This window comes from Aulonocara stuartgranti (genome assembly GCF_965226115.1).
Source record: "Aulonocara stuartgranti genome assembly, chromosome: 18".
In the NCBI taxonomy this organism is placed as follows: domain Eukaryota; kingdom Metazoa; phylum Chordata; class Actinopteri; order Cichliformes; family Cichlidae; genus Aulonocara; species Aulonocara stuartgranti.
In genome coordinates, this window is record NC_138954.1 from 17,907,458 (window position 1) to 17,920,966 (window position 13,509).

The window sequence follows — 13,509 nt, forward strand, 5'->3', positions numbered from 1 at the left end:
AAAACAAAGAGGTTTGGAGGGTTCCAGGTAATATGTTTTGAGAAACTGCCCGTTAAATTCTTAAAGTGTAAAAGTGGTGAGCTTGGAGAACCAAACATCCACAAAGGCATTAACACTGTGACAATAAAGATCGAGAACACAAATAAAAATCCAGCAGTCGATATTCTGCAAAATGGATTCTGGGTAAAAATATCTCTAATATTGACAGTTACCCAAATTTCAATTTGTTATTGCTATTATCAATACAAGTCTTAACTCAGGTTTACAACTGCCATACAGCAATTTTCATTTACTTTTTATTTTTTACAGGGACGTGCTGATCTGCTGCCCTAAGAGATTGTGTAGACTTTGTTTGTTTTGTCATTTTTCCAGTTTCACTTTGATAAGGAGTCAGTCGTAGGATTGCACAGTAGGTTTAACTGGTTCATTGCTGTTTTGTTTATTTTAGCTGGTTACTGCCCTGAAGCCACACTAGTTTGTATATAAAGTAAATGGAGTGTATTTAGGGCTGTGATTATATATCTCAGTATTGTTTACCATCTTAAAATTTACAACAGTTAAACCATGGCAACAACTTAACAATAGTAGGTGAGATGTGAAGGTAGATTCACCTTAGAACAATAAACACACACACTCACACAGACACACGGACCAAATTTACACAGAAATGCTAATAGCAGGTGATCTAGGAGGAGGACAGGGTGAAAGTGCTTCTAGCCTTGTATGACCCTTCGGTTCAGTGGACTCAAACATGTGAGGGCTGGGTGGGTCGGTGAGAGTTTGAAGCCACTTAAAATATTTTATATGTTCTTCACACAAAATGGGCCAAGGGCAAGGAATCTCAGGTTGAAATAATAATCTTCTTTTTTGACTGTACCCTTAAGGGTCGCCACTATGGATCATCTGCCTCCATCTCACATTATCCCTGTTATCCTCCTCTCACACACAAGCCCTCTGTCACGATCTGAGGAGACAGACCATGTGGTGGTGTGTGTGGTGGACCCAGGTGCGAACACAAGAGAGTAGACCGGAGTAAACTTAAACTGAAAGCGAGCCTTTATTATGGCTGATGACAGGTTTCAAACAAAGCAGAAATACCGTGACTAAACTGAACTTAAACTAAACTGGAAGCAGATAAGCTATGAAGACTCAGAAAACCATGACGATGACTGTAAAGACTGGCTGTGAGCCCATGGAGGGCGGGAACACAGACGACGCGACACAGACTGCATGAAACACAGAGACTAAATACATATGAGGGATGATCAGGGGAAGTGGCCACACATGGGAGCACTGCTGACACACATGAACCTAAATACAGGACAGGAGAAGTGAAACTAAATACACTGACATTGAATACAGACTTTCAAACTAAAACAGCAAACATGGAGATTAGACATGACATGAACTAAACATAACCACGCAGACATGACGCATGACAGGTAGACGCACGAACCAGGGAGACTGAGTACAGGGAGATGACATAAACAACTAAGAAACAAAAGGCTAAACAGCACCCTAGAAATTAACTAAGCTAAAGCATAAATGAATACAAAAGATACATAAAACACTGGGTCACACGACCCAGGACCATGACACCCTCTGCATGTCCTCCTTCACTACACTATATGCATGAATCTGTGGTCTTCTTCTTTTCATTTTCACACATTTTTATGCTATTCAGGGTTCTCTCTGGCATCATGGATTATGGCCATGGCGTTCCTTCATTGCTCTCTCTAACCTTGCTTGATTTCGATTTAGACTACCTATCCCATGAAGTAAGATTCACAACCATAATGGTGAGAAAGAAATGCCAGAAAAAAAAGAAAACTTCCAAGAATTTGGCTTGAGCCACCTGTGTATATTATATTATCACCATTTATATCTAGTCATGACCACCTTGTTATGTCGATCCTGATGTTTTGTGCCATATATGCATATTTTTTGCAACAAGCTATACAATAGGTTGTGATATATGGTATCACAAGTAGCAAACATAGCTTATGCTGGTATTATTTGCAATGAGAAATATTATAACTGACTTTTTTTTTTAAAAAATGTCTTAGTTTGTGAATAGATCGGAAATTCTTGGTGGAGTCTAAGTGAAATCTTGGTGGTGATACAAGTGCTGGTTGGCCACAACTCTGAATGCTGATAGATCTGTAGCAGCAGACTGAAAAACCATTGGCTGTTACCAAGAATTCCCAATGACTTTTGGGTGGTAGGGAGCACCACGGAGGCAATATATCACATAATATGGGGGAATTATGCAATTGCTGTTTTGTTTTAATTTTTATAAGCAATCAATCATTCATTTCATGGTTTTCTTAGCATTTAAATAAAACAGAGTGGTTTTGATGGTGTCACATGATTTATGACAGATTATTTATAACATCATGAAAAGCAGGAGACAGAAAAAAACGAGGCTCTCAAATTATGCGGTGCCAAACTAAAACTGAGTTTTGAAATGCAGCAGAAGTAAGCTGACAACACTGAAACTCTGAGAAAAACAACAACACTGAAACTTCTTTGGCCGATTTGAGTGCAGTACACATTCAGGAATACATAAAGAAGGATATTTGCTTATGCACTGATCAAATAACTGGTTGATGTACTAGTCCTTATGAACACAGACTAATTCAACATGTCTATGTAGACACGCATGACTGCTCTAGAGGAAAATCTTTGAGGAAATCATTTCACTTTTCAGAATGACCAGTCTAGATTACAGAGTACACGCTACAAATCACAAAGGTATTAGTAATAATGACTTTGGCATCAGTGAATTAATCCTCAAATGGTTTCAGTAGAATACTACTCTCGTACACGTGATGACGCGAGTACTGTATTTGATACTCATGCAAAGGGTGGAGAAAGCTGGGTGTTGTAGCTGCTTTGGGTGGATCCAGAAACTTTGTAATGTCAAGCACGTGTGTCACAGTCATAAACCGAGCCGCTGAATTAACCCTTGTGTACTGTTCATATTTCATGTCCTCGCAGTATGTTCAGGATCAAACTTGACTCAAGTCAATAATTTGCTGATATTAAGTTTTTATATTAAATTCTGAACTATAGAACTATTTAGAATATATAGCAAGCCTATCTGACATTAATAAACACAAGATTAATCTTTAATTAAAGCAGGGTTGCATGGCAAGAGTATTTTTTGGGATTAAATGTTAACAAATGAAATAAAAATATTCAATTTCATTGAAGAATCCTCATAACTGGCATCTAATTATCAGCATTAATGCAACATTAATAAGCACTTAGAACACAAAACCTGCTTAATGCATACTGGTGTGTGCTTTCAAAGCAGTGGCAGGAAACCTTGCATGTGTGGGACTTGAACATGTGTTGTCCACACCCAGTGAAGTGGCAGCTCAGATACCTTTATACTCCCTCTGTAAGATTTTCACTTCCTTTAAAACACTGCATCTCACAACATCCTGTCTTAGCTCCCCAGCATTTACGTGGAGTCTTGGCAAAACACACCATTTCATAACAGATGAGTTCAAACTAACAGAAAACTGCACTTTGGGAGTAAAATGCATGAGGTCATATGGCAATGACACCAAGACATCTTAGGAATTTCATTTGAAGCTAAAAAAAAAAGAAAATGTCTTCCAGAGAAAGGTTACATTTATGCTTTCTCGTCACTGCACAACTCTGCAAAAGCAAAAGTACAATCTAAAAACATCAGTTATGAGTAATCTTATCAGGATACTGTGGGGGATGTTTCATCAGTAATGATTAAACCAGCTGAATAACTGGAAATATGATACGTTTGTTACACATAGGCTTGTTTAGACTTTTAATTCTGGGAACACACAGAAGCCTAAGTACGACAGCAGTTAGCTTTTACTTTTTTATCTCGGGAATAACATCACATGGGGTTTTACTGTGTCTGTTTTGTATTTGCTGGTAAAGCGTTAAAGCCTTAAAGTCTTCATTATGTCCACGCCCATGACTCCCACTGCCTTCCTGACATTTTTCTCACCTTTCCTGTTACAGACCCATATACCCTGCTTTCAAAAAGCTCCTTTAATAACAATCTAACTATTAAAGTATATCCAGATGGACATACTTTAAAAAAACGTAGGTCCATCGTTTTTGTCTCTTCACTTTTATCAGCAGTTTATAAAGATTGTGAGCGTTTTGCTGTGGGAACCACAGCCTCTCCCACACCAGGGTTTCATTCGGCTCAAATTCCTGTGGTGTGCAGAGAGGAGCTCAAATGTGCTCCTCCTACAGCGGAGAGCTAAAGGAGAGAGGAGGACGTAGGGGTCAATTTTCTGTGTAGACCTGGGACAAGTCTTGACAAAAGGCAGACAGACCAGTATTTCTTCAAATAAGTGTACCTGCAGCATGCGCTAGTGTTATACGACTATTGTTTTTGCGTTATATGCATGGATTTATACAAATAGTGCTTAAAGCTTTAATTACATGTATTTTAGCTCTTATGCTCCTGCTAAAACTCTTTAATTGGAAATAAAAGAGCGGTTTAATGTCTTCCAGTAAAAGAGTAATGTTTCCCCCTGCTGGCGGGAAAAACGCGAATATCAGCAGCTTTGAGGGAGTTGGCTTTCTCAGCAGACACCAGCGAGCACAGCCCAAAGGTACTTCGCTTGTTTGAAATTTCACTTGGGTGTGTCAGCAAAGGTGTGTCCGCTGACTCACCCAACAGCGACAGATAGAGCCGTCTGAGAAACGCCTGCCTTTTCGCATTAACAGAGAAGTGAAGCAACAGACAAGAGACGAAACTCTCGAGTAGACTAGACGCATTTGTTTTCTATTACTCTCTGAAACACTAACCGGACTCTCCCCACTTGGACCCAGGACAAAGTCAGCCTTTTACTGTTTTTTTCTTCCAAAGATGGGGAGAGTTTTAATTTCCACCATCTGCCTAATGCTGGTAAGTGCTTCTAGTTTGGTTTTAAAGCACTCCTACATCACCAATACGCTTTGCTGTCTGTTACTTCTGTCAATGCTGTTTGCTATAGCAACATTTAAACGCGACAAGCCCGTTTGAAACTCACTTTCACCTTCAGATCCTGTCCTGTGTGGAGTCATGCTCTCTCCCGAGGTCTCTCTACGTAATTGTACCTGAAACAATTCCACCTGAATACCAAGTAGCAAAAGGTGCTGCTCTGCTTACTTTTTTTTTCATTCCGTCTGTGTGAAAAAGTGTTGTAGGCCGACTGTTTTGTGTTTTATGGCTCTTTTTAACTTTCCCTTTCTCGGTTTTCAGTTGAAACCGTCGGCTGTGATGCCAAATCAACGCTGTTAACTGTGAAGGACCCGAGTTTTACAATAAACAGTAATGGAGCAGTGGTAGCTTTAACGTCTGTCTCAGTGGCAGAAAGAGGACGGACATTTTTTGTGTGCGCTCAGGACAATAGTAGACCGGAAAGTAAGATGAAAGTTCACCTTGTCCGCAGTACAATGCCGACAAAACATGTAAGACAACTGCATATTGTGAGCCGTTTATACAGCTCAGAAAGCACGATGCGTTTTTTTCTAACATATCCTGACTTGTTGGAATGTCACAGCAACGAGGCCAAGGATTCCTGATTCGGTCTAAAAGACGCTGGGCACCTCCGAACCTCACCGTAGTGGAGAATTACGTAGGACCCTATCCAAAACTAATTGAAAGGGTAAATTAAATGTATAATTCATATCATTTATAAGCACTGTGCTATTCAAATGTTTATTTTCAGTACACATTGTTCTCTTTTCTCACTTCCCCCCTCAAATTATCTGATTATTTCAGGAGTCACACCTGTTAATTAAATTCAGTGATTATTTCCTTTGATGTTCTTTTTTAAGTTACATTACCAGCATGTCAGATTGGGAACTGTCTACAGTTTTGATCTATTTAATAACGCTACGAGCTGAAAGAGCTCACAGTAGGCTGCTTTATGAAAATTGAATAACAGAATTTTTGTTGTTTTTGTTTTCTTTAATATGTGTGTTTTATTTGGTTTTCCCTGTAGCTGGTGTCAGATACCTCAGCCAAATATAAATTGTTCTACACTGTCGAAGGAGAAGGATTCGATAAGTATCCAACTGGAGTGTTCAACCTGAACAGAGACACAGGGGATCTGTTCTTGCTCAAAGCAGTGGACCGTGAGGCGTTCCCAGTATATAGTGTGAGTGTGAACATGAAAATGATTTAAGGTTTTTAGTCAGTTGCATTATTGTTCAGCAGTCATTCAAAAAGAACGATTTATCATTAAATAAAATAATGACAGATTGTCAACTTGTTAGTTTTGAGTTTTGATTCTCTATTACGCATTTTTTTTATATTGTTCACTCAAACCTGGAAGTGACACAGTTTATATATGTCTTATAATGTTTTTGCCTTTAACTTTGCTTACACGTTTGTCTTTTTCGTTTATAGTTTGTGGTGCGTTCTTGGGACACGGTCACAAACAAGGAGACAGATGAGAATCTGCCATTGAAAGTGGTTGTAGATGATGTAAATGACAATCCACCGGAGTTTGTAGGTCCTCTACAGTTTACGGTTCCTGAGCACTGTAGTGTAGGTGAGAAAAGCAAAATAGAGTAACAGATAAATCTGTGGTGTTTGGCCTCAGTGCAGTTGCTCTAAATGATCGTGGTTTCCAATACAGGGACTGTGGTGGGAAAGGTGAATACAACCGACAAAGACCAAATTGGCACCGACCATGTGAAGATTAGGTATACACTCCTAACTGGAACAGCCATGTTTGCCATTCATGCGGAAACAGGTGTCATCACAACAAAAACCAACACCCTAGACAGAGAGGTGAGCACTGCTTCTGCATCAGTGATACCTGTGAAATTTATTTAAATGAAAATAGCTTTGAAGAAGATGATACAAGTGCTTTCCAACATATTTTCCTTATGATATTTTGCAACATTTCTTTTTAAGTTAAAAGACAACCATTTGGTGGTTGTACAAATCCAGGATATGAATGGTGCACCAAGTGGTCTGGTTGCCACATCAACAGCAACAATTGTTCTGAGTGACATCAATGACAACCCGCCAACCTTCATGAAAACATCTGTAAGTGTTTGAAAAAACTGTCAGTATGTAATCTGGCTGAATAACTAATACTTACATTTGTCATACTTATTTTCCATGAACATTGGTTGTTTAGTAATCTCCCCTCCCCCCAAAAAACGTGTTTTTTCTTTTAGTATGATGTCGCTGTGCAAGAGAATGAAAGTGAAAAACTTCTACTTCGGATTCCAGTTCAAGATAAAGATTTGATAAACACACCAAACTGGATATCAAAGTTTGTCATTACTCAAGGAAATGAAAATGGAAATTTCAGGATTGTTACTGACCCCCAAACAAATGAAGGGCTTCTGTACGTCTCAAAGGTGAGACTGACTTCTTATTAAATTCGTTATTATCATTTAGTAATGTTGGTAGTAGCATTTTACATGGATCACATCTAACGGAAAGTCCGCCTTTATAAAACTGATTTATAGTCATAAACTTTTAAATGTCTTTCTGTTTTTTTCAGCCATTAGATTATGAGAAGACGAACAGTGTACAGCTTCAGATCACGGCACAAAATCAAGCACCGCTGAGTGGCAGCAGCGCCAGTTGGAACTCCATCCCTGTGAAGGTCAGTGTCACCGATGTCGATGAAGGCCCAGAATTCTCTGCTCCTTCGATCCGCTTCAATGTCAAAGAGAACACACCAAATGGCACAGTGATAGGAACTTATACAGCTACAGACCCTGAGACCAAGAGCAGCAAAGGCATCAAGTAAGGACTTCAATTTGCCCCAATAACACTTGTTCTCGTGACTTGGACTACAAGAGTGAACATGCGAGTAATGCACAAGTACTTTTTTGTCTCTTAGGTATTTCAAGATCACAGACCCGGGCTCCTGGATCAATGTTGACAGAGACACGGGAGAGCTGAGGGTGGCAAACACAATTGACAGAGAGTCACCGCTTGTTCACGATGGGTTTTACAACATCACAGTGAGGGCTGTTGATGCTAGTAAGTTTTTTGTTGGCACTTCAGTACTGATGAAGAAAACACAACCTTCAACAATACACAAGTGGTCCTTTCTGTACTCAATTCTATATTACCTGATGGATATTTGCCAGATCATTTGAGGTAGTGCCTTGTGTGACTAAATAAACCTTATTGCCGAAAGTTGTTAAAAGTACAAGCTCCACCTTGAGCTGTTTGTCTGAGCGGCTTTATTTTTCATGAGAACACCTGTTGACAAGATAAAACCTGTTGGAAAAAAAATCAAGTGGCTAGTCATTTACAATGACTCATGTTCCTTTGAGTGTTTTGTGGAAATTGGGCACATATCCCAGTGCTTGGCAGAACTTAAAACTTGCACTTAGGTGACACCGCGTTATTGTAATGAAAATGGTGTGTTCCATTGTTCCTGTGTGCCAACATGTCCACATGACTACGTGAGAACCAGTAATGCTGTTGTGTTTCAGGCTCCAAGTCAGCAACAGGAACAGTTGTCATTTGGGTGGAGGATGAAAACGACAACATTCCTACGATTCCTAGTGAGCTCACGTTTTGTCAGGAGGATGGAGTGCTCGGCTCTGTGGTGGTGGTGGCCGAAGACAAAGATCAGAGTCCCTTTTCTTCCCCATTCACCTTCAGTTTACCAAATAACAATGATGGCACATGGTCTGTGAAAAGTCTTAATGGTAAGTGGCTGTCTTTGTACACGATGAAGCGCAAAGTGTATCTTTTTAATCAAATGTGAACGAAAAGATTTTTTTTTACAAATGTTTGTAGTACCCTATGTACAGCATGATCCAAAAAGTGACATGGTATCATTCCAGTGGTGAGAAAAGAAACAAATATGTGAGGGTGTTGTGGAGCTGTTTTGTTTCACAACTCTGTGAATACTCTGTTTTCAGAAGTAAATATGTAATGAAGAACAAATGTAGTTGAGAAAAAGACTTGGAACTGCGTGAACTTGTCGACGCATCTTTTGTTTTGTTTGTGCACTTTTTAAAACGAGTAGATTAGTATATGTTGGGGGCTAAAAATGTGGACATGGGTTTTACTGCATGGACAGTAAAATCATAAATCACATACATTCACACAGTAATACTCTGTTTTATGAAGTATAAATATTTTATTACAAATCTTAGTATTAAGTATATGTTAAAGTCACATGATGTAGCCTGAAACGATATTCTTCAGTCTTTTTTTGGTGCTTTTCTTGGTTAAGCTTGAGTCTCTTTATAATTATCACGTGTTTCCTTCTTAGACACTGCAGCTACATTGGAGCAGCTCAAACCGCTTTATTTGGGGATGCACACCGTTGACCTGACTGTTACAGATCTTCAGGGTAGTGGCAAAACACAGACAGTGAATCTGAGAGTCTGCAAGTGCAAGAATGGCGTCTGCCCTGGCAAGGACAGGTCCGTGTCGCTCGGACCGCTGGGAATACTGACTATGCTGTTGCCTGTGGCCCTCCTCCTACTGCTCTGTGAGTCTTCCACTGTAATTATAAGTAGTAAGGGTTAGCTGGAGGTTCTTTCATAGTTTGTTCAGTTTCCAATATGCAAAAAGCAATTTTGCATACAATAGTGTAGTGTATAATGCTGCTATGCTCATTCTTGTGACGCTTACCGCACATAAAAGTACTCTGTGAGCTATCATTTTGAACACGCTTGCTTTATTGTTGCAGTCCTGCTCCTTGCATTTTTCTGTCTAACAAAGAGAGAGAAGTTGCAACTTGACGACTCAACAGACACTGGAGGAATCCTACTCAAATCCAACACGGAGGCCCCAGGGGACGAAGTGGTAAGGACAGTAATGCGGAAGCATTGCCTTGGCTTACCGTTACTCACAAGGAAACCATATTTGCTTCTTTTCTTTTCCCCTTCTGCTTCATTTATTTAATTGCCACGTTTGCTTTGATTGACAGGATGCAAGTCTCATCAATGGTCCCCCATTTGAGATTGACCAAGCAGTAAAGGGTTCTGTCAAGGGTGTAATGATGAATCCTTCATGGATCGGGAACAAGAGTGGAAGCACTATTGGAACCCTTGGTGTTCACGAGAATGGGATGCATGGAAGGACTGATATTTCTGCAGCTAATATGCAGGATTACTATACCGGCCAGTATGACATGACCATAGATCGTCAATCCTATGGTCAGCTTGTTGGTAGTGGTGTAGACTTTGACTACAGACAACACAATATGGACCCAGCTCTTCTGTATAATTGGGAAACAAATGGCCGCTATCTACATCAGGTATTGTTATTTTATGATTACAAACATATTATTTATTTGTTTTAGTGGCAGAAGTTTGCATAAAAAGTCAAAAAGAGAGCAGCAGAAGTTTCTTTTTCTGCGGTTTAATAATGTGTTACCTGTTACAGATGAGTTAACTCCTATTTGTAATATTATCTTCTTCTCTAAGCTGTGATAGCATCTTGTGTAAACCTCAATATTTCTCACCTTTGGTGAAAGATATTATTTCTCTAACCTGTTGGAGATCTGTTTGCTCGATGTGTAATATCCGTCCGTCAGTCATATCCCGAGCAGCTTTGAAAGTGTTGTATGCTTGCTCCTATCATCCAGGCTTAGTCCAAGGAGTAATAACAAACTGCCTGTGTCTTCCAGAAATTGATCCAAATGGGAACAGTGGAGGATGGGCGATACGCAGATGATATCATCCACTCCTACGGGTTCGAGGGACGTGGCTCTGTAGCTGGCTCTGTCGGATGCTGCAGTGATAATAATGACAATGATAACCTTGACTTTCTGAACACACTCGGACCAAAGTTCAAAACTCTTGCAGAGGTCTGCAGAAAGACATGAAAAGTGACACTCCAGATAATATTGTTTACTTTAAAGCTGTAAAAGATGCAGATTGGGCTTGAATGCTTGGCTTGTTACTGGGGTAAGAATATAAAAAAAGAACAGGCAGGTGGTGCTGGTGTGTATATGCTATTGCTCTTAGTTGCTTTATGTCTTTGTTGTTGTTATTTTAGTTTTTTTTATGTAAAAGTCATTTGCACTGAAAATGATGTAGATGCTGTTGGTTGTGCATACTTTATGTTGTATGTCAATAGCCGCGTTTCCACCACAGGGACTGCAGTCTTTTGGAGGTTTGTACCTCAGGAACCAAGGTCTAAATGAAGTTCTTGGAAAAGTGATTTCATATCTTTATATTTTTGGAGGGTAGCACTTTGTGACACTTCAGGAGCCTTTGGTCCAGGGATTGCACTGTTTCTGGTTGGAAAGCAACTTCTCATAAAAATCACACTGCCTTCAAGGTTTACCACATAAATTGTTGGTAATCATTAACTTAAACTTACATCAGAGAGCAGTGAAGGGAGATGGAGAACAACAAAACTGGTGTTGCTTTTTCATATTTAATTGCACGACGTCTGCTTAAGCTTTGTGGGTCTGAATACATTGGTGGGAGTACAGACAAAAAAGCTCTTGGGACTAGAACTTTTTGTTATTTTGGGTTGAAATGCGGCTACTGAGTATTAACATGTTTGTTAGTAGGAACTTCGGTATTTTTTTAAAAAAAAAACTTTGTTTATTAATCGTTGTCTGGTGTAAAAAAAGAATGCATTTCTATTTCAGTCATGTTGCTGTTTTTTTTTATCCTTATTGAATTTCAGGCTTTGTCGATATATTTGAAGTAAAACAAATAATGAAACAAAATAATCTTTTCTAATATTTCACAATATTCAATGTAAAACTACACATTTATAATGGTGTATTTTAAAAAGTGTTGATTTACTTCTGAACAATTTCCCAATGCCACAGAAATTGTGTGTAACCATGATTTACTTCAACTCCCTGACTGTCAGACGGGTGCAGTTTGAGCTCGCTGTCAGTCAGGTTATTGCAACATTCCCAACAGTAGTCCTGTTTAAATCTGCACAAGGGTGTGAACCGGAGGCGTAAGGTGTTACTGACACTGCCCGAAACTAAATATAACTGGCTGCACAGGAAAAACCCAGTCAAAAAACTGTATACCTTATATGTATATTATGTGGCTTTAGTTGTAATTTGACATTAACATTAAAGAGTGTTGTTTAATTTTTGCAACAGTAGCAGTTGTTTTTTTTTTTCTTTTTCTACATTTAAAGGAACTATAAGTGCAAGATGAAGATTATAAAATACCATAGCACACATGCAATAAGCATTTATGTAGCTGTACAACTATAAGCACTACTGTTTGTGCTTATAGTCTTCACTGTTTATTTAAATTTTAGTTTGTTTTTAAAAAAACGTTCCTTATTCTTTTTTCTGGTTGTACAGAAAGGTCGCAGTCTGGTTGCTTATTGTGCTCGGGCTTTGTGTGCACCCTGGTGAATATTTTACAGGGTGGGGCACAGATAGCTTGCGTAATACAATGAGTTCAATGTTCCAACTCCTTGGCTAATAATTACTTTCAGTCTTTGGCAGATCCAGTTGGTGCACGGTGTTATTATGGCAACATTGTTCTACCCTATTGTTAAAATGTTCTAACTGTAATCATGGTAACAAACTCTATTTTGTAAACAGTAAATGACTTCTTTAGACATAAAGTTTCCGGTTACAGGAAATTTATGCAATGGCCCAATTAGTGTAATTTAACAATTATCAATAATTAGTTTTAAATTGTCAGATAGTATAGATAACAGACTTTGCTTTGTTATTCAAAAACCTCTGTAAATAAATAATATTCAATGAAAAATGTATTGAAACCTCAACTGAAATTCCCCAGAGTTCTCGTAACACTTTGGATTAATTTATAGATAATGTAAATACGCACTGAAGTTATAAACAAGTCACCAGTCTCTGATGCAATTTATCAATATGATGACGTACAAAGGACACCTGAGGCTCGAAATATGCAATCGCAGGCTCTGGAAAGGGCCATCTGTCACATTGTGATGATGAGTATAAAATATGATGGCAGAGAGAAGAATAAATGGTGAAATTAATTCCTGGAAAAAATGTCACCCCGATCAAACAGTGAAATCTTGTTAGAAACGCAACAATATCTGTACAGATTAAAATAATACTGTCACAATTATGGGAAGATGTGAACAACATGTGAACATGAAGGGTTTTTGCTCAAAATCCCAAAGGGACTAATTAGGTGATCTTGAACATAAGTCGCCTAACTGAAAATAATGACCCCCCTCCACAAAAAAAAAAGCTTAACCCAAAAATCTGAAGAATGCGATCCAAGCAGAGATAGCAGCTCTTCTACCCATATTTGAAAAAGGAACTGTTCTCTACTAAGGTAAAACCCTTTTGTTGATGACTGATCTTGTAGTAATCTGCAATAAAAAGTGTCTTTATTTCAGATTCCTAAGTATTTTTAAAGCCATAACCCTGATTCTTTTCTTTTCAAGCAGTTTAGATGTTTAAAACTTGCTAATATAGCAACTCTTTTGCTGTCATGAACTCATGACTCTGGAATTGCTCACAGTGATGACTAAGCCCCGAGGTCAAGGGTGTGAAAGATAGCTGATAAGCAAAATCATTTGACAGTTTA

At 38.8% G+C, this 13,509-nt stretch overlaps 1 protein-coding gene across 1 annotated transcript; it reads left to right on the forward strand.

The window, feature by feature from the left end:
* The first annotated feature begins 4,299 nt into the window (after positions 1-4,299).
* dsc2l (desmocollin 2 like) lies at positions 4,300-12,073 on the forward strand. The gene is made up of 16 exons (XM_082512375.1): positions 4,300-4,915; positions 5,052-5,142; positions 5,252-5,460; positions 5,553-5,657; positions 5,997-6,152; positions 6,404-6,548; positions 6,636-6,790; positions 6,917-7,051; positions 7,186-7,371; positions 7,518-7,765; positions 7,863-8,005; positions 8,467-8,685; positions 9,258-9,479; positions 9,681-9,796; positions 9,921-10,250; positions 10,623-12,073. Exons 1-16 carry the CDS (start codon positions 4,877-4,879, stop codon positions 10,818-10,820), a joined length of 2,697 nt encoding a protein of 898 aa, XP_082368501.1. The 5' UTR covers positions 4,300-4,876; the 3' UTR covers positions 10,821-12,073.
* Positions 12,074-13,509: the final 1,436 nt, after the last annotated feature.

What these genes read in the sequence shown, in the direction of transcription:
- dsc2l (XM_082512375.1), top strand. Translation starts at nt 4,877, where the DNA reads ATGGGGAGAGTTTTAATTTCCACCATCTGCCTAATGCTG. An exon ending in GGCTTCTGTACGTCTCAAAG is followed by an intron (nt 7,372 to 7,517) that starts GTGAGACTGACT and finishes TGTTTTTTTCAG; the next exon opens with CCATTAGATTATGAGAAGAC. An exon ending in GTCTGTGAAAAGTCTTAATG is followed by an intron (nt 8,686 to 9,257) that starts GTAAGTGGCTGT and finishes TTTCCTTCTTAG; the next exon opens with ACACTGCAGCTACATTGGAG.